The sequence below is a fragment of the Halichoerus grypus genome, chromosome 13 (genome assembly GCF_964656455.1).
Source record: "Halichoerus grypus chromosome 13, mHalGry1.hap1.1, whole genome shotgun sequence".
Taxonomy (NCBI): domain Eukaryota; kingdom Metazoa; phylum Chordata; class Mammalia; order Carnivora; family Phocidae; genus Halichoerus; species Halichoerus grypus.
This window is the reverse complement of record NC_135724.1, coordinates 86,563,599-86,585,176: the sequence shown is the minus strand read 5'-3', so window position 1 is coordinate 86,585,176 and position 21,578 is coordinate 86,563,599. Positions and strand designations below refer to the sequence as shown.

Sequence of the window (21,578 nt, the reverse complement as noted above, 5' to 3'; positions counted from 1 at the left end):
GAGTGCATGACATGTTAAGCTTGATATCTGGGCATTCAGTCATAATTCTCCGTATCAGGGCGCCTGGGTGGCTCAGTCGTTAAGCGTCTACCTTCGGGTCAGTTCATTATCCCAGGGTCCTGGAATCGAGCCCCGCATCAGGCTCCCTGTTTAGCAGGAAGCCTGCTTCTCCCTCTCCCACTCCCCCTGCTTGTGTTCCCTCTCTCGCTGTGTGTCTCTCTGTCAAATAAATAAAATCTTTAAAAAAATAAAAAAATAAAAATAATTCTCCGTATCATGTCCATGGATTAGCTATGGCTTAAAAAATTTAAATTTAAATTCACAACCACTAACAGCATTAAAGCTGAATAGATACAACTATGATAAAATATGATATGTAATATTTTGAATGGTGCTAATAAATATGAAGTTATCAGCAAAAAATTATTAATTTTTAGGAAGCTAACACAGACTAGGAAAAGGCTGCCTTTTGCCTTTGACTGATTCATCTCTTAAGTCAGTTGTTTTTTCCAAAGGCTGATAATCCGATCTTTTCCTCTAAGAAACTAAGTTTCAGGATGACTTCTTGAGTGGTCCCAAAATTACTTGATATACAAAATGTATTATAGTAAACACTGTGTGAAAGAATGCAATGTTCATCCAAAAGAGATTAGAGTATGTTCAGCAAGTCTTAAGGCAGAGAAATGGTATTAAAGACCAATTTCTACCACAATACATTTGTGTACAAAGTGTAAATCTGCAACTATCTCAGAACACCAGGGTCCATTACATCTTCCACTAGCCCCATCAGATAATTAATGCCCCGGCTTTGCTTTACTCTTCACTGAATAAAGTAATCAAATAAGCATCAAATAATAACTTATGTTATGACTGGCTTCGAATGTCAAAATTATATTCTCTTTCATTTGTTATCTGTATAGTTCTCAAAGCTCCTGATTTTAGTTACCTACTTAAAAGCACAGGAAGAGGCACCTGGGTGGCTCAGTTGGTAAAGCGATTGACTCTTGATTCGGCTCAGGTCATGAGCTCAGGGTCATGAGATCGAGCCCTGTTTCAGGCTCTGCGCTCAGCCCAGAGTGGGCTCAAGATTCTCTCTCTCCTTCTCCCTTTATTCCCTCCACCCTCCCCCAAGCTCACTCTCTAAAAATAAGTAAATTAAATAAATAAATAATTTAAAAGCACAAAAACAACTTTAAGAATGTTTAGCTTTCTACAGACATGGTTCAATGCTTCTGGGTATGCATATAATGCATTTTTGTAAATGAAGGATATAAAAATTCTTAATCATGTTTAATATTCATTTTTAAAATTCTAATTCAATCAATAACAACACTTACCCTAAAATCATTCTTAAACTTCTTTAAGTCATCAATTTGCTTTCTATGTTCAGAAACAATTGGTGATATACCTGTAAAATTACAAACTGTTAAATATCAACTTATTGTAAATCTTTAACTTAAAATTAACTTAAAATGAAAATAAGCTTTTATTCAATATATTAATTACAGATTTTGACATCTGTCAAATTATGCATTTAAAAGTGCACAATCCTAAGAAAAAGCATTGACCAAAAACAATCTGTACTGGGCATGAGTTTAGACATCTCCTTCCCATTTCCACAATTATACTGAAAGACTATTTAACGCTCTAACCTTTATTTTCTGTCTTTGAGAAGCTAGGTGATGTCTCATTGGGTTTCATATTTTCTTTATTCCCTGCAGGAGAGTTCTGCCTCTGATCTTGAAGCCTGGAATCCTTAGCTAAAAAAAATACATATTTAAAAAAATAATAATAAAGTAAAATGGGAAAGTAGTCAACAATTTTTATGTCCTATGGTTTTTGGAAAAAAATTTCCATTTAACCAGAAGCTTTCTCCTTTGCAGATAAATGAAACACCAACAACTTTATTTATATTGATATTTACTACCTAGGAATGTTAACCCTCGTAACAGCAAACATTCAAGAATAACATATATGAAATTAGTAGTATTAAACAACTTCATTTACATAAAATTTTAAATATATACTCAAATATATAACTATGAACAAACATAGCATTTGTCACTCAACTTCACAAATGACGTGGAGCTGGAAGCCCTCTCTTACATACCCTCAATAGATGGGGTAACAGCTCTGTTGGATGCAGGACTGGCAGGCGTAGGAGATGCGGCTGGAACAGGCATAGCAACAGCTTCAGCTGGAATAATACCAGCCTGAGGAGAAGCAAGAACTGGTCCACCAGGAGTATTTCCAATACTGTTCTGTCTGGGAGACCTGGGTCTGTGAGTTTTAGGGGATAATCTTGGAACTACAAGAAAGAGAAAAGTTATCCATTACATTCTCAGCTCAAATGTCACTTCCTCAAAGAGGCTTCTTAGAAAATTTAGGTAAAATAGTCCTAGTCAACCACCATCCCAATTACTCTTTATCCCATCACCCTGTTTTCTTTTCCAAAGTCTTAGGGAATAGTGGTGGTAATTGAAAACACAAATACCTGAAGAATGACAACAATTACTAATACCTAAATACAACTGTAGTTTTTCCTTGTAACTAAATAGATTAGATTAATTCTAAAGGGCAGTACCTTTAAATGAAATTAGAAACTGGATTTTAAGACAGGATAAACCCCACTTTTTAAGATGAAGACAGCAACATTCCCCACTAAGAAGTGAGATGTTTCTTTAATAGTGGGGTGGTAGATCCCAAAGAAACAGGCTTATCTGTTCCTCCTTCAAATAATAAACTCAAACACCTTTTGGCAGCTTGCAGCCAATCCTGTATGTTCTTTCTAGCCACCTCAAGAGGCACTTTACAATAACTAAGAAAATCGGGGAACCAATTTAGCCAAAAGCAGAAGATAATCCACCAGGGTTCCTGTTCCACCTGTCCTCAAGTAAACAACTAAGAGGTTTCTTATTCCATTATAAACCTATTTGTAGAACTCAGATTCAAAGGTTTAGAGAAAATGGTTCCTTTACTTCAATTTAGTGGTTCTTTACTTTTTTAAGTCATAGGATCACGGAAGGAAACTATCCAACAATTGTCATTTTTCTAATTAGTATAAAAAACTGAAACTATAACACCATTCTGTGTGTATTTCTAATAACAGTTTTTATTGTTTCATTTCTATAATTATGTTGTTACTCTCAAAATTCACTTCCAGATTCTCTGAGTAATGTCAAATGATGAATGGTACAACTGAAGAAATAAAGATTTTTAGAAATTCTATTTTCTTGCTAAGTGAATTATTTCTTTCTAATACCTAGTATCTAATTTCTAATTAGATTACGTTAATAAAATATCTAATTTCTAATATCTAATTTCCTTTGGTCTTGAGGACCAAACAGAACATACAAAGGAATTTACCATGAAATTATACATACATGATGCTAAGCAATGTGTATCGACTAATTTAAAAGAGTTGGGTATATTTTTGTTTAAGCTTAAAGATCTTTTCCCTCTTAAAAATCTATATGCTGATTAAGATAGATCATGAATAAAAAACCACAATCACTGCATGTCCTAACTCTCCACAGTTATCATGGAAGCAAAACATTAAATAGCAAAAGCAGTTTTGGACTAAGCTTACAGTTAGTCTTTTTATGTATCTTTTATAGTTTTATAGCTGCTATCAGCACATTCCTTGGGCTAATCACAGATAAAACTTGGGCCCGTCATGTATGTTTTTTATATTCCTTATAAAGAAAATACAGGGGCGCCTGGGTGGCTCAGTTGTTAAGCGTCTGCCTTCAGCTCAGGTCATGATCCCAAGGTGCTGGGATCGAGCCCCGCATCGGGCTCCCTGCTCAGCGGGAAGCCTGCTTCTTCCTCTCCCACTCCCCCTGCTTGTGTTCCCTCTCTCGCTGTGTCTCTCTCTGTCAAATAAATAAATAAAATCTTTAAAAAAAAAAAAATACAATCAGGAATTAGTGCCATATACAGATGCTACAGAAATACACAGCACTGTAAGCCCCAAGCAAATGTTTGTGGAATTAATCCACAGACAAAATTGCTAAGACAGGAAATACAGTCTGTCCAAATGATGTTACATACTGTATTTGTTTTGTATTTGAGTGGTACTTTATAAAACTATGAAATATATTCCTAACTTATGAACCTCATATGAATCTTATCACAAGTCCATAAAGTAGAACAGGCAAAAATTACTCTAATCCACTGAGAAAACTGAAATTCAGAATAATCACATGGTTTGCTCTAACATACGGTGAATATGTGGTGGAAGCCAGAATAAAAATACAGTTTTCCCAATTCCTGGTTACTCCACTAATTTTAAGATATACACTTATTATTCCTCAAACAGAGCTTAAGCTCAGCCCTTTTTACATGCAGCAGAGTTACAAAATGAACACTGTCATTATGCTCTAAGCCAAGTATTACCTACCCCCGCTGACCACTGATGACCATGTGCCCCCCGCAGGACTAGTTCTTGCTGCTGGGGGAGCAGCTGCGTCACTTGGTGGGGTATGGGATACAAATTCTAGGCCACTGGAAATGGAACCCCTCCCAGCAGAAACTCTGTGATTTCGAGGGTGTCGCTGGGCCTTTGGGGACATCCTTGGAGGCCCTAAGAAAGGAATAGTGAACATCACATAAATGCTACAACGTCCATCAGTACAACTTTTCTGCTAAATACATAAACCCTATTCACACACACACACACACACACACTCTCACTCTCTCTCTCTCTTGCTCTCTCTCTCGTTTCTCCTTGGTTATAAAAGAAAGAACAAAACCAAAAAACTGTATTTTGGGCCATATTCTTTCAGAATTATTTTGTGGAATGCCACAAGGTTTTATAAATAAATTTTATATTATTTCCCTGTTTTTTTAAAGAAAGGGAGGGATGAAGTTGGTGTTAAGAAATCAAACATATTGTAACTCTCCAAAGATTTTTATTTGTTTAATCTATATCCATTACTTATGGGCATATAAAAATAAATATAATAAAATATTAACAGAAGTTACAGTTACATGATAGTTAGGTCAGTCTTATTTTACCACATACTTTTAGCTTTTTCCCTCAAACTTTCTAAAATTAGAAAAAAAGATTTTGAAACAAAAAGAATATTAATCCCTATGTACTTTTATACTACTGAAACATGACAATAAATTTTACAACCCATGCCTTAAAACAGTCTTCATGTGTAAGCAGTTTCTCAGACTGAACAGGCTATGAGCTGAAAGGCATGACCTGAAAGACTAAAACTGGCATGTGAAGAAGAAATTTGCATATATGAATTGTCAAAAATTCTAGATCATTAATTCTGTCACCCCATTAGTGACTTCTATTTCTAAAGAAGTCTACTCTGCATTTGAACAATCAGGTGAAATCAGTGGACAGAATGGCTCTCAGTAGAAAAGCCAGACAGTGCTAATACTCAGCAAAACTCATCCTTAATGTCAAAGCCAAGGATCCTCACCCTCACCTTCCTGTCAAAATCTTAAGAATGTCAAATAAATTCGTACCGTCAGTAGAAATTTAATCATGAATATTAAAAAGAAATATTAATGTTATATATTATAGTTTTCAACTGGAGAGGTGATTTACATAAAAAAATAATTTAAGAATTAGGTATATGCACATCATATAAATTTTTTATACCCATTTAGAGAAAAAGACCAAGAAAGCTGGTTGGCATAGTTCAGTGAAATCAAACTCTAACTTGGAAAAAAAAAAATTCATTCTTTTTAATACATAAAATACAAAGTACTCTCCCATATTAAACACAGAAAACCACTGTATTTAATAGTTCTACGTCTGAAGTTCACACTTGAAAAATGCTTCAGTGTCACCTAACTACATGACTGGAAAACATTTTAATTCAAATTAGTTAAAAAGAAAAATTGGATAATGTAGCAGCTCTAAATATGTAGAAGGTCTACTTCTACATGAATAGTCCCTCCACAAGCAGTCTACAACTTACTATAGTGAAGACGTTCATACTCACTAATGAGTCCTGCTTTACTCAAACAATGCACCACAACAAATACCACAACAGATTTTAACTTTTCACTTAGTGGCCACCATTACAAGCACTTTCTAGCAAGGAAGTCACCTTGAAAATCAGTGCAACATGCTGTTCAAGGTTAGCCACTTTAGTCAGTATCATATGACCTCCCTCCTGCCTGGATGGCAACAGTTTATTAAAAAGTAGCCAGCAGGGGCGCCTGAGTGGCTCAGTCGTTAAGCATCTGTCTTCGGCTCAGGTCATGATCCCAGAGTCCTGGGATCGAGCCCCACATCCGGCTCCCTGCTCCGTGGGAAGCCTGCTTCTCCCTCTCCCACTCCCCCCTGCTTGTGTTCCACCTCTGGCTGTGTCTGTCAAATAAATAAATAAAATCTTAAAAAAAAAAAAAAAGTAGCCAACATAGTTTTCTCCAGGGAAGCACTTTATGCCAGGAAACTCTATTAGTCTCAGCTAAAGTTCTATCAACCACGATTTTAATGAACAAATCAGATTAAAATGTTAACACAAATACTCTGAAATAATATCAAAAGTACTTATCATCCAGAAAATAGGTTTTTAACATATGCACTGCATTTATATTAAAATGTGACCTTTCTACAGTATCTCCATATATTCGATATATAGCAACGGTGGACTTAGCACCAAACATTGCATGAGAAATACAGGATTTTTTTTTTTTTTTTTTTTGACAAGGGCAAATGGTTTTTATTAAGAATATTTTATCTTAGGGGCTCCTGGGTGGCTCTGTCGTTAAGCATCTGCCTTCGACTCAGGTCACGATCCCAGGGTCCTGGGATTGAGCCCCACATCCAGCTCCCTGCTCGGCTAGGGACCTGCTTCTCCCTCTCCCGCTCCCACTGCTTGTGTTCCCTTTCTCACTGTGTCTTTCTCTGTTGGGTAAATAAGTAGAATCTTTTTATAAAAATTTTTTTATCTTAGATCAAGGACTTCTTACAGATTAGACTTTCACTAGAAAATATTACAAAGCTAATTTTCTTAAATTCCCCAAACATAAAACCAATCTCAGTTTTATAATCTAAAAGCAGGTAGAGACACAAAGGCAGCTACATGGAATGTCCCTCTCAAAAAGGATCCCTAAATCACCATTACTGCCTTTGGCCAACAGGTAGGTTCACTAGTACCTTGGCCAAGGAGCTATAAAATGACAGGTTCTACAGTAAGTCCAATACTGGGTGAAGAAAGTTCACTGCTTTTCATTAACCACTCTTTATACTGTATATTGAGAGGGACAAAAACCTGGGGCAGACCTTCTGGGGCTGTAAAGGAGCATCATTATTACCAGGCAGAGATAAACCCCCATCCTTAAAATCCAGGATAGTTCATAGCTTCACACAGCATTTATCAAATTTCTCTCTAATGAACAAAAGGTTAATAGAAATAGTTTTAATAAACTAAAGTTAAAACACGGAAATTATAGGTTATTAAATAATGAAGAGGAAACTATTTTGTAATTATAAACTCACATAGGAGTTAAACAAAGACAAACAAAAACATGAACAAATTGTGGTATTGTACCTTCTGAAGACATGCGTTTAGGCATAGTAGAGACAGGAGCTGGAGAACCATGAGCAGAGGGGTGAGACGGGGGTCTGGATGGCCGCGAGGGGGGCCTGGAGGGCGGCCGTGTAGGGGTGGCTGCCCGAGGTGGAAGAGAGTTGGGACCTGACTGGTAGCGAGAAGGTGGGCGAGAGGAAGGAGATGGGCAAGGCGATGGCCAGGGAACACCTGACAGAACAAATGATATGAAGGAAAGTATAAAAACTAAAGAAAAAAATGAGGGAAAAAAGTAAACAGAAAAAAAAGTAAAATGACAAAAATGATTTCTTGTACATTTTAACCCTTTGAGGACAGTCATTTGATTTGTGATAAGTTTTAGCATAACTTAACTGACATAAATTCACATTTTACTTTAACCTCCTTAAAATTAAGTCTGTTTAAATGAACACACGTTCCCAAAGGGTTAATTAGGATCTACACATACTATTGAAGAAGACAGTTAAGACTTTGCCTATTAATCCTGCTTCTGTTACTGTTTCTCAATAATCAATTATTAAAAGGAATATAACATAAACTAAGTAATTTCACACAATAAATCACAAAACTCAGGAATAAGATTACTTACTATATTAGTTTTAGCTTTTGAAACATGAAAATAAGCAGCAGGTATTATATCCCATTAAAAATGCTGGTTTTTATATAACCATCTGTGATTTTCATCTAGTCTGTACTTGAAGGTAAAATTTAGTTTGAAATCTGATTAAGCAAGTCCATTTAGTAGAAATAAAACATTACTTCTATTTTTTAGAGTCACAGGAGTGACAAAGGTTAATATTCATTGCCTTTTCAAAAAACATTTTAATGTTATCAAATTAGAAAAAGAGGGGGGACCTGCTAAGTAATTCATGCAGTTAAACACTTATTTAAGTGACTGCTTAATAAACTATGCAACTAGAGAGCAGTCATCACCAAATAAACGGACACTGACGGATATGCACAGGTCAAGATATAGCTAATGTGTAACATTACATATCACTTACCTTAATCTTAGGAAACAGTCCAGGTCTCCTCTCCATAGGGTTCCACACACTTGAGTATCATACATTTCCTAGCCCCCTTCAGGTTTTTTACTTGAAAATTCTGTTCATGAACTAAAATTCTTTACTCAGTGAGCAAAGAAATGTCACCCCCAATACTAAGTACAGAAAATACTCAAGAGTGTTTATTTGGAGAGGAATTCTGGAGAAAGACTCAACAGAAACAACTGAAATTGGAAACTTAATGTTCTCTCCTTTTCTAACTTTCTCAACCTAAATATCTTAAACTGAATGTCCACTTTGTTCCCTAGGTTAGGAGCACAGTACTGCTATTTCCATATTGCCTATAGTACTGCTGTCCAGTATCCCTGACTCACATGAAAGATCCGTGACCTATGAGGTATAGTCAATCTTAGATTTAGAGGTAAAGCAGAAAAATATCTTCCTACTAAAGATGCAAGTCTCTTTCACCGTACTTATGCTAAACTGCAATATCCACCCTTCAACTAAGAGTTGTTTCTATTGTTTTTTAAGCACATTTTCTTATCTTCTTCACATGACTCTTCGTCATGTCTAGTATAGCAAGTTACCTCAAATCCTTTCTTGAAGCAGAATATAAATGTGCACACAGTTAATGAAAATTAATCTGTATTAACCACTGAGTGTTTCACACAGACTAGGATTTTCCATATTAACTATGTTTAAGCAGTTTTATCATCCAGTGTTTTTAAAATTGAGAACCTACCCAAAGTTTCCAATTTCTTTATATGTGGAGTATTTTTTGGCCAAGTGAACTCTCTTTGGTTAAATTTAGCACTTTATCTTAATATGTGAGTATTTCATCACACTAAATACCGTATATGCCAATGACTTACACTAATTTTACTAATTTGATATCCACAAAGGCAAATTTTAAATAATTTTGAAGTAAAAACTACTCCACAGAAATCACTGAAGGTGTGCATGCTCTTACCAACTTTGTTAAACTTAAATATTTAGACAACTATATATTTGATCGAGGACATTTGACAAATTTGGTCAAAATACTTGCCTCCATTAACTACTCTTTGGTCTGAACCAGAATTCGGGTTGAAATCTGAAGTGTGAGAGGTGGATCTTGATGGCATGGAGCCCGATCCAGGCTGGCCCATACGCGGTGAATTCTGTCTCCCACTTCCCCAGGATATGACTTCTCTATTTCTTTGTCCAGGAGGAATATATTTATTTTCCCTGAAAATGAGAGAGCCTCTAAATCATTTTATCCTAACAGATACCAGGCCAATGAAACAAATCTAAAAGTAATTGAGGCAGAAGTGAATGCTTGTTATAAAAAGGTTAAACACTAAAACAAAATGTCTCACTCCCAAATATCCCTAATTCTTCCATGTTACCCTGAGGTCTAGCCTCTGGCCTTTCCTTTCTCTCAGATTCTCCTCCTAAGCAAAAAGTTGAACAGATTTGTGCATTCTCATCCTACTTCACCTCTAAATGGCTGAGTCTATCAAATATGGTCTGACTTCCTAAAACTTTCTTTGTCCTTAGCTTTCTCTACTTTGTTTTCTCTTGGATTTCTTCTCTTTGTGGCTATTCATTGGTTTTTTCATTCAGTATCAGCAATGCTGACAAATCCTAAATCCACACTGCCAGTCCCACAGTCTCAACATCTCCCACTGAACAACACTTTAATTCAAATCATCAGACTATAAGCTGCGTCTTTAAGAAAGAATTTATATCTTACCCTACCAGATATGTAGTAGATGTTTCTCAACATGTTTATGAATAAATGAATCAAAGACCTGCGAGCCCCTCAAAGGCAATAAATTTAACAAAGGGCTCACTCTTATCTCCCCTCAAATTTGCTGTTTTCTATCTCCATTACCAGTACAAATAGCAATCAACTTAGTTATCAAATAAACCTCAGGCTCACCCATGGCTTTTCTAACCTTTCTCTCACAAGCCCTGGCCTAGATAGTTACCAAGTTCTCACACTTGAACAATTTCAATACACTAACTGGTCTCCATGTTTCAGCCAATTCTCAAATGTCCCAGAGTTCGTTCACACCTTCCCCTGCCTACAAAGTGCTCTTTAACAGGACACAAACCCTTCACTACCTCAGTTCCTCTCACCAGCTACCACCACTGCACCCTCAACATCACCCTGTAGTCCAGACATGAAACAACCAGCCTCACCCCCGGTTGGCCAGGTTCTTTCACATTTCTTTTCATCATGCAAGGAATGCTTCTCTCTTACTTCTCTTTGGGCAGCAGACAGTGCTACTATCCTATCACAAAATGTCACCTCCTCTGTGAGATTTTCTCTGACCCCACTGGTTACATGCTGGTTCTTTCTCACTCTGGACACACCTCTAATCTAGCAAATCCTAGTGAACTGCTATTCTGTTCTGTGCACCATCCCCCCATCTGATCGCTTTTCTTTAAACAGCTCTTCCACACCTTGGCTTGCTCATCACTGTACTTCCAACACTTGGCTTCACAGAGCTGATGCTCAAAAAATATTTTCCAAAATTACTATAATCTTTTCTCTAAAAGAATCTTAAACCAATTCCACTTGCATTCTCTACCTAAGCTACATTAAAGGAAGATGAAATATAATAACAATACACCTTCTCACACAGACCTTGAGTTGTGTATCCAAAATACTGCATCATGATTTCCTTTAAATACCTAGTGTTTATGCTGTGGCCCTCACGTTCACTGGAATTTCTCTGAACGGCTGTGTATTTTTCTTCTTCACTCCTATCATCATTTTCCAGGGCCACCCGGGCTTTGTACTGGGCACTTGATTCAATTTCTTCTGCTAACTGGTTTGCCCTTGCTTCTCGTTTTAAAAATTCTTCTGAGTTATCCCTTTCTAAGGGTACCCTGACATGAGGGAAAAAAAAAAAGCAAAGTGAGTATTTTAAAGTCACAGTTTATATATCTGTCCCAATCAACTATTAAGAGAGTTTAGAGTTTGAAAGACTGATAAAAATATAAGAGTTACAGTGATCTGCTCATGTATAAATCAAAATTAGAAATTTTTTTGTTTCACTTTTCCCTAGAGGAATGTAACATTTCCAAAGCTGGTTAAATGGACTTTCTCCCATAACATCTACACTTGCAAACTTAAGAGATTTTACAACTTAAAACAAAAACAAAATTTATCTAGAGCACAACATTAGAATACAGGTAAACTAAACTACATTTATTCCCTGTTTTAATGAGAATCTATCAGCTTAAGTAGTAACAGGATCAATTCTTTCATGTAACTGTTTAACTTAAAATCTGACAGGGGGCGCCTGGGTGGCTCAGTCAGTTAAGCATCCAACTCTTGATTTTAGTTCAGGTCATGATCTCAGGGTTGTGAGATAGAGCACCGTGTCACGCTCCACACTGGGCATGGAGCCTGCTTAAGATTCCCTCTCTCCCTCTCAATCTGGCCCCGCCCCTTCCTCTCTCTTAAAAAAAAGTAAAATAAATTTTTAAAAAATCCAACAGAAAAATTTATTCAACATCCTAATATAAGTTGATGAAAATCAAAGACAAATGTAGTAAAATAAAAGCCAATTTTTTAAACTTACGTATATGAAGATAAACTGCTATCGTATGTAGACACTACACCATAATTTTCTTCATTATATCGAAACATATCATTGGGATCCCATCCATTAGACTAGAAGAAAATAGTTTATTTTTCAAAATGACAAAATATTCGTCTTCTTTAATTCAAGTACAATCAATATCTTACATTAACAATTTCTATCATCTTGCCACAATAGTTAACCACTATTAACTTCTTGGGCATAATTCCAGATGCGCTCTATGTAGTCATTAAGAACATGATCAGTTAGAGCAATCTCCTTTTTAATTCAAATAGGATCTTCTTGTTATGTAACTTGCTTGGTCTTTTAATAAGTCTTGAATATCTTTCCATATCAGAATGCCATTCTTTTTAGTGGAAATACAGTGTTTCAATTGAATGGAGGTACAATAAATCTATTTAACCCATGCCCTACTGATGAACAGATGTTTCCAATTTTTCACTATCAGAGATAATGTTGCAGAAAACATCCTTACACATCATTATTTGCATGTCCTATGGATACACCAGGACAAAAATAAATTCTCAGAGGTGAGACCAACTGTAGGTGTGTTTTAAACTTCTATAAATATTGCCAGAATGCTCTCTGGCAACTTAACGGTTTATCCACCTCACTATCAGTAAAAAAGGAGTACCTGCTTCGTATCCTACATAGGTGATGTGGTGCAGAGACCTGAGAACCTCCACATTAGGTTATATCGGATTCTTTGAAGTCTGAAAATGAATAATGATGTGTTGCCTATGTATTTTCAGTGTTATAGCTGGACTTAAACATTAAAAACAGATTTGTTATAAAGACTTCTCCACAATATTCAATGGAAGATTCTTCATCCAATTCAAATGTTGCTACCTAAACGCTCATTTTTGGCAAGAGATTTTACTTTCTATCTACCTTACAAACATAATTTATAGAATCCTAATGATAGTCCTTACTACTAAGCATTTGATTTAGAGATGATGTGTTATGGGAAAAGTAAAAATAATATACACTAAAAAGCTTTTAGAAATAACAGATTTCTGTGGGGAATGATCTTAATTTTAAGACCAAGAAATCTACTTACTGCTTTATTTCTAATGCAACTTAACTATGTATCTTAATAGTGAGTACCTCTTCCTCAGACAAGAAGCCCAAGAGTGGTACCTCTAGGTAAGGTCAAGAGACAAGACGCTAATTTCCTTAGGCTGCCTTATTCTGTAAAGGATTCAAAGCAAAACATGCCAGTATTTCCAGTTTCCCATGCTTCCCAACTTAAATTTTAAGTTGCTTATTATGGTTTATTTAAAAACATGGAAATCATTCATAAGCATCCCAAAGAAACATTTGTCTGTATTTACTGCCTGGGGGGAGATCTCTATTTAGACAATAAGACTGCTGCTTTAAATGTATCTACTACAATGATGACAACATACTTAAATTAAAACCAAATAATAAGATGTCACACCACATCACATGACCACAGTCTGATACTAAGCAAAAGACTTTACTTACTACATCATTTTCCAAAGCCTCCAGTTCCTCACTGGTAGTGAGTTCACCTGCATCCCAGGGCTCCAGGTCCTTCTCTTTGTGTTCACCATTCACTTTAGCACTGATAGCAGAATCAGTAAAAGCATCTGCAAAGGATGGACTTAGCTGAAAGATCACATAGTCAGACAATGGGCAACAGTAATACACATAAATTATCAACAGAGATATGCTAAAAATAATTATGATATAGAAAGTGTAACATTCATTAACGGTATGCTTTCAGATGTATAATGCTTCTAATACAATAATCTTCCAAAAACTTTCAGTTCTTCCCATATAATTTTAAGCCACATGAAATGTTTTAATGCATTCACCAAGTCATTAAATTATATTAAAAATAATTACTTTGTATTTCAGAAGCGATCCAGAAAATCTCTATCAACCCATCTAAAATAGGATGCTTTTTGTTTAACGGATCCATTAATTAAATAAAAGCTCAGAACTCCTATATCCAAACATATGCATTTTAACTTTCCAAATCCATGTCTATATTCAGGGGTCTTGCCATTAGTAACTGAAGCCATTCTAAGTGAGCAAACCCTTCAGAGAATCCATTTTTTCCTACAGCCACTCTGTTACAAAGTTCAGGCGCTACAGTGTCATCGTCCCCAAAAGGTTCAGGAGGCAGGCCTATCTACCAGGACTTCCCACCCTCACTTTCTCACTTACTGTGTCCTCTCCTCTCTAATGTTACCGAGGAGCAGTAGCTTGTGAGAGCATCACCATGTTCAGCTGACGGGAAATATCTCAGAGCTGCTACCCAGCAAAGAAAATTTTTCTCTAGTTGGGTGTTAGGACCAGGCAAGTAAAGGTCTACTTGGGCAATGACAGTATTAGAAAATGCTTTGGAGATATAGGCTTGCATTTAAATGGCTGGGCCCACAAGGTATCACCTAGCACAGGGCTAGGGAATAATACTTCTGCTGATCTGGCTCTGTCAAAGGATACTAGCTCCCAGTCACTGTGCCCTCACCCATACTATAAGCTGCCACCAAAGAGGAGGAGTAAAGAAGAATCAACAACTGTCTCTCTTTTAATAGAGACAATTCCAGAGGAATTTTTTATTTGGTACAACTTCTATAACAGTCACTGGCTCCCTAGGGGGCAAGGTGATAACCAAAATAAGAAATCCAAGCCAGCACATTTAAGCCAGCTTGGCACTACAAACCTAACTAGCTCTTACCTCCTCTCATCCTAAACTAGTGGTGGATGCGTGTGTGTACATGCAAACCAGGAAATGAAAGCATAACTGCACCTGTGGGCTCAGCCACTTGCTCTACCAGCAGCACGGCTCCCACTGCTAGCAATTTTCAGAGCTAAGAGCGTACCAAGGGGGACCCCCAAGAACAGCAGGCCTCAGGTGGAGGCAGGATGGAGCATACACTGGAAGATTACTGTACGCTGAAAAAGCTCTCTAAGAGGTTCTAATAGACTGGTGTTGTCTTCATAATGCCACATTCAGCTGGAAGCCACTAACGGCCCTAAACACTTGGCTTTATGTGAAATTCACCTAAGTCAAGCAATACTCTCTTATCACCTTATAGTTGTACAAATTCTTGATAAAAATTAGTTTTGCTATGTTTATTTTCAAGAACGTGAAATGCTTCAAGAAAACATCAATAACAACTTACATTAGGATGCTGAAATTCCCTATTTTCTCAGAAAACTAGACTACAGGAAAATTCCAAACCAGTCATGTCACCTTCTACAAAGAGCAATACAATTATTAATTTATACTGCTGATCCTATTCATGTTGTAATCACCTTAGTTTTTTGAGAAGCATCTACCACTTCAGTGAATAAAATATTTAATTACATGGAAACCCAGCATTAAAGATGATACTCTTTATCTAAGAAATTAAAGCTCAAAGCAAGAGATATTTTTACACAACTACATAAATGGACTTTTTCCATGTGTGTGTACATGTGTGTGCATGTGTGTGCCAAAGTATTTAGGAAAGACAGGGACTGAACCAAGCTGTACTCAAATTGATAAATCAATTTTTATCAGTATTATTCTGAATAAAATCAAAAAGGATCCCTGAACGGAAGTCAATGTGGAAAAGCAAGCATCTAACACTTCACTGAACCAAGTTTTACCCTGCTGATCACAATTTAGGCTCTATTAACAGGACATTATTAAGTAACCTGTTTTTTTCACTACTACATTTTTATCATAAATTTCTGTTTACAATACCAATATTGTAAAAGGAATTAACTACTCACATGTTGTTACTTAGCATGATAGCTTTCTTTTGAGGCAGTAATGGGGGGGGCGCGGAGAAAACACAAAAGGTGTGTTTCTTTTAAGGATGATATTCCTTAATTTTAAAACCTCCTCCAAAGAAAGTCCCTTTTTAAAGATGAGTGAAGAGTTTAGAGAAAGATGTTTAAAAAAAAAAAAAAAAAGAGAATTGGAGAGTGAGCACAAAAATGAGGTTATACAGTCAGGAAGCTGGGGAAAAACCCTGGTCATAAATACTGTATTTCAGGTCAACACTGTATTATTATTAGCTAGAAGGAAGCAAGACCTGGATATTTCATCCTACACTATTACCAACACCTAATACTGTAAATTCTGAAAACCCCATGTTTGGATTTTTGAAAAAAAAAAAAACAATGCTGGATTTAAATAGTACAACCTATAGCCAGGATTTCTGCAAAGTTTGGAAAATCAACTGGCTATAATCTAATTGCAATTGTGGGAATTTGTATGCAGATTTTTCCAATGCCATGTGAGAGTATATTAATTTTTCATTATTCTCCATGGCAAGAAACAAAAGCATAATAAAAGCAAGATGCAAGAATACAAAAAGGCTGTTAGAAAAATGTTACCTGTTTCTGAAGGAATAACAGGTATAGAAAGAAAAAAACAATAAGAATTATCAAAGATAATAAAGATTTAAATTCTTGGGGCGCCTGGGTGGCTCAGTCGTTAAGCGTCTGCCTTCGGCTCAGGTCATGATCCCAGGGTCCTGGGATCGAGCCCCGCATTGGGCTCCCTGCTTGGCGGGAAGTCCGCTTCTCCCTCTCCCACTCCCCCTGCTTGTGTTCCCTCTCTCACTGTGTCTCTCTCTGTCAAATAAATAAATAAAATCTTAAAAAAAAAAAAAAAAAAAGATTTAAATTCTTCAGGTGCTTCATTCCCTGCCTTATAAACATTCAGTTTACCAAAATCTCTAGACTAGAGGGGAAAAGAATACACAAGTATCCCCCTGCCCACACATCTGCAAACCCCTCTATACCACCCCCACAGCAGCTCTCAAAACCTCTTCTGATTCTAGGCAGAGGTTTAGTCACCCTGGGTCAGTGGTGCCACCTGGTGGTAATCAGAAAGAAGTGTCTCAACCAAAGCACCACCTCTCTTTTGGGTATCCCAATGCCCCACACCCAGCAAACAGGATATATATGTTCTGCTCCTCAGCTTTTCCTCTTACCTCTCAGTTATGCTCATCTACAACTCTGAAAAATCACTCAACGTTGTCCGAGAACTTTTTAAAGGATCAGAATAGTGGTAAAATAAAATGCTAGTGACATACTATAAACTAATAAATATAAATTTAAATCTATTAAAGCCACAAAATGACATATTTGATGAAATTAAAAAATTATCAAAAAATTTTTTCTAATTTTAAAAATAAAAAATCAATCTCAGACTTAACATCAGAAACCCTCGGGGCGCCTGGGTGGCTCAGTCGTTAAGCGTCTGCCTTCGGCTCAGGTCATGATCCCAGGGTCCTGGGATCGAGCCCCGCATCGGGCTCCCTGCTCAGCAGGAAGCCTGCTTCTCCCTCTCCCACTCCCCCTGCTTGTGTTCCCTCTCTCACTAGGTCTCTCGCTGTCAAATAAAATCTTTAAAAAAAACAAACAAACAAACAAACAAAAAAAAACATCAGAAACCCTCAAATGTGCTTCCAGGAAAGTTTTCACCAGAATCCTCAGCTGCCCGTTTCCTCTACCAATTAAATCTTTTTCCCCCACTTTTTAAAAAGATTTTATTTCTTTATTCGAGAGAGAGTGAAAGAGAGAGCAAGCACAAGGGGCAGAGAGAGAGGGAGAAGGAGGCTCCCCGAAGAGCAGGGAGCCCGATGCGGGGCTCGATCTCAGGACCCTGGGACCATGACCTGAGCTGGAGGCAGACGCTTAACAACTGAGCCACCCAGGCGCCCCATACATCTCATTCTTCTCAAACACTGAAATTCTAGATCAATTTTTTAAAAACTTATTTCATTGTTATTGTTCTGTTTTGATGAATTAAGAATTCTGTGACTTTTTTTCAAAAACTTTAAAAAATATTTTCTCAAGGCCCCTGGGTGGCGCAGTTGGTTGAGCGTCCGACTCTTGGTTTCACCTCAGGTCGTGATCTCTGGGTCGTGAGATCGAGCCCTGCATGGGTCTCTGCGCTCAGCATAGAGTCTGTTTGAGATTCTCTCTCTTTCTCCCTCTGCCCCTCCAGCTCATGCTCCCTTTCTCTAAAATAAAAAAGTCTTTTTAAAAAAAGAATATTAAAGAACAGCATAAACAAACAAAATGGGGAATGAAACTGGACCTCTTTCTTACACCATACATAAAAATAAACTCAAAATGGAGTAAAGACCTAAATATGAGACCTGAAACCTAAAAATCCTAGAATAGAGCACAGGCAGTAATTCCTGACACTGGCTGCAGGAACATTCTTCTAGATCCATCTCCTGAGGCAAGAGAAACAAAAGCAAAAATAAGCTATTGGGACTACATCAAAATAAAGCTTCCAGGGGCACCTGGGTGGCTCAGTCATTAAGCGACTGCCTTCGGCTCAGGTCATGATCCCAGGGTCCTGGGATCCAGCCCCGTATCAGGCTCCCTGCTTGGCAGGAAGCCTGTTTCTCCCTCTCCCACTCCCCCTGCTTGTGTTCCCTCTTTCGCTGTGTCTCTCTCTGTCAAATGAATAAATAAAATCTTTAAAAACAAAACAAAAAACAAAATAAAGCTTCTGTACAGCAAAGGAAACAATCAACAAAACTAAAAGACAACCTACTGAATGGGAGAAGGCATTTGCAAATGACATATCTGATAAAGGATTAGTAACCAAAATAATAACTTACACAACACCAAAAAAAAGCCAATCCAATTACAAAATGGGCAGAAAACATGAATTGACATTTCTCCAAAGAAGACATACAGATGACCAACAGACACATGAAAAGATGCTCAACATCACTCATCATCAGGGAAATGCAAATCAAAACCACAACGAGATATCATTTCACACCTGTCAGGATGGCTAAAATCAAAACCATAGGAAACAAGTGTTGGCAAGGATGTGGAGAAAGAAGAACCCTTGTGTACCGTTTGGGTTTTGTTTTGTTTTTTTAAGTAATCTCTACACCCAATGTGGGGCTCGAACTCACAACCCTGAAATCAAAAGTCTCATGTTCTATTGTCTGAGCCAGCCAGGGACCCCACCCCATTTTTAAAATTTTTTTTTTTTTTTTTTTTTTTTACCCTCATGCACTGTTGGTGGGAACATAAACCAGTGCAACCACCATAGAAAACAGTATGGAGGTTCCCCAAAAAGTTAAAACCAGAGTTACCATACAATCCAGTAATTCCACTACTGGATATTTACCCAAAGAATATGAAAACACTAATTCAAAAAGACATATGCACTTTTATATTTATTCCAGCATTATTTACAATAGCCATATTATGGAAGCAGCCCACATGTCTACTGATTCATGAATGGATAAAGAAGATGCGATATAGGGGTGCCTGGGTGGCTCAGTCGTTAAGCGTCTGCCTTCGGCTCAGGTCATGATCCCAGGGTCCTGGGATCGAGCCCCGCATCGGGCTCCCTGCTCAGTGGGAGGCCTGCTTCTCCCTCTCCCACTCCCCCTGCTTGTGTTCCCTCTCTCGCTGTGTCTCTGTGAAATAAATAAAATCTTTAAAAAAAAAAAAAAAAAAGATGCGATATATATGTACAATGGAATATTTTTCAGCCAAAAAAAGAATGAAATCTTGCTATTTGCAATGACATGGATGGATCTAGAGAGTATAATGCTAAGTGAAATAAGTCAAGTACCATATGGTTTCACTCAAACATGGAATTTAAGAAACAAAACAAATAACAAAGGGGGTAAAAAAAGGAAGACACATACAAACCAAAAAAGAGACTCTTAACTCTAGAGAACAGACAGATGGTTACCAGAGGGGAAGCAGGTGAGGGGATGGGTGAAAGGTGAAGGGGATTGAGTATACATATCGTGATGAGCACTGAGTAATGTATGAAATTGTTGAATCACTATATTGTACACCTGAATCTAATATAACACTGTATGTTAACCATACTGGAATTCAATTTAAAAACACACACACACACACAAAACAATCAATCGAAGTGTTCCCTGAAAATGCTAAATCTTCAAGTAACAATAATATATTATACAAAAATTACACATACTACAGGTTAAGGTGTTAGTTATGTTTTATAAGATAAGGTTTTTAAAGGTTTTTTATAAAGTAAAGTTTTTATCTACATATATTTCTGCAAACTATGGCTAGAAAAGAAAAAAAAAACAAGATGGGGATAATGAACACTGTAAGGGCCAAGGTGTGTGGATAGGAACAATAAAAACAAAGGGATAAGTGGAGGCATAAAAAGGAGTAAGAGAAATGCGGGGATTGGGGGGTGCATGAGATTCTTGATTTCGGGGTTGTGAGTTTGTTCAAGCCCCACAGTGGGCGCAGAGCTTACTTAAAAAAATAATAATAATAATAAAATAATAAAGAGAGAAATGCAGGGAGATGGGGCATAGGGAGCCTCTATCTAGATTACAGATTCTTAACCTTTCTTCTTTTATCCATGGACCCCCTAAGCATAGGGGGGATTTAAATGCATAAAATACATAGGAAATCAAAGGAGACCAATTATAAGGAAATGCAGTTATCAAAATCTCAAAAACCAGGGCGCCTGGGTGGCTCAGTCGTTAAGCATCTGCGTTCGGCTCGGGTCATGATCCCAGGGTCCTGGGATTGAGCCTCCCTGCTCGGCGGGGAGTCTGCTTCTCCCTCTCCCACTCCCCCTGCTTGTGTTCACTCTCTAGCGGTCTCTCTGTCAAATAAATAAATAAAATCTTAAAAAAAAAAAACAAAACGAGTGCAACAGTAATATACATACTTCTTTATAATAAACGCATTACTCTATAGAATCTAACAGCAAATTTAATGACTAATTTTTATTTTTTTTTTAAGATTTTACTTATTAGAGAGAGATAGCAAGAGAGCACGAGCAGGAAGGAGAGGGAGAAGCAGGCTCCTCACAAGCAGGGAGTCACATGCAAGGCTTGATCCCAGGACCGGATCATGACCTGAGCCACAGACAGACACTTAACTGACTGAGCCACCCAGGCACCCCGATAATGACTGTAAATAAAAAAAATTTTTTTTAAATACATAACAATTTTATTGATCCACTAGAAAAAATAAAAGCTAGAGTGTAAATCGCATCCCCATCTGGACTAAACCCCTTAGCACAGATTACGGTTCTTAAGTACTGGTTCTCCTCAATGTCCGAAGTTAATTTTTAATCAATGATTTCTCCTGGAAATAAGATTTTAAATCATCCTTTTTCATTCACATAAGGATAACAATTCAGATCTGTGTCCTGTATCATATGTAAGAAAAGGAACATGGTAGGACAGCTGTGACTCCATTAGTTCATAGTTAATTTGTGCAACAAAAAAAATGGTAAAAATGGCAGCAGTGACAAGCCCCAGAGAGATGAGTGTCCAATCGCCCCTTAGTATCTCAAGATATCCGTATCTATACAAGTGATATGAAATTAACTGAGTTCTAGAGGTGCTAAAGTCACAGATACTGCTAATACTAATGGTTTGTTAATGGAAGGAAATGCTAAATTCCTCTTT

The 21,578-nt window shown here is 37.1% G+C and overlaps 1 protein-coding gene across 8 annotated transcripts in view; it reads right to left on the bottom strand.

Annotated features, from left to right (window-relative positions):
• ATXN2 (ataxin 2) overlaps positions 1 to 21,578 on the bottom strand; it is a 116,052-nt gene that overhangs the window by 38,263 nt on the left and 56,211 nt on the right. For 4 of the 8 annotated variants that reach the window (XM_078060973.1, XM_078060972.1, XM_078060969.1 and 1 more), the window contains exons 6-14: positions 13,636 to 13,760; positions 12,127 to 12,218; positions 11,231 to 11,428; positions 9,597 to 9,775; positions 7,527 to 7,772; positions 4,403 to 4,585; positions 2,111 to 2,308; positions 1,653 to 1,760; positions 1,338 to 1,408 (exon numbers count right to left, since the gene is read on the bottom strand). In XM_078060973.1, the coding sequence (XP_077917099.1) occupies positions 1,338 to 1,408; positions 1,653 to 1,760; positions 2,111 to 2,308; positions 4,403 to 4,585; positions 7,527 to 7,772; positions 9,597 to 9,775; positions 11,231 to 11,428; positions 12,127 to 12,218; positions 13,636 to 13,760 (1,400 nt within the window). The remainder of the gene's footprint in view (positions 1 to 1,337; positions 1,409 to 1,652; positions 1,761 to 2,110; positions 2,309 to 4,402; positions 4,586 to 7,526; positions 7,773 to 9,596; positions 9,776 to 11,230; positions 11,429 to 12,126; positions 12,219 to 13,635; positions 13,761 to 21,578) is intronic. The other 4 variants (XM_078060974.1, XM_078060971.1, XM_036080573.2 and 1 more) reach the window with 2 other exon arrangements.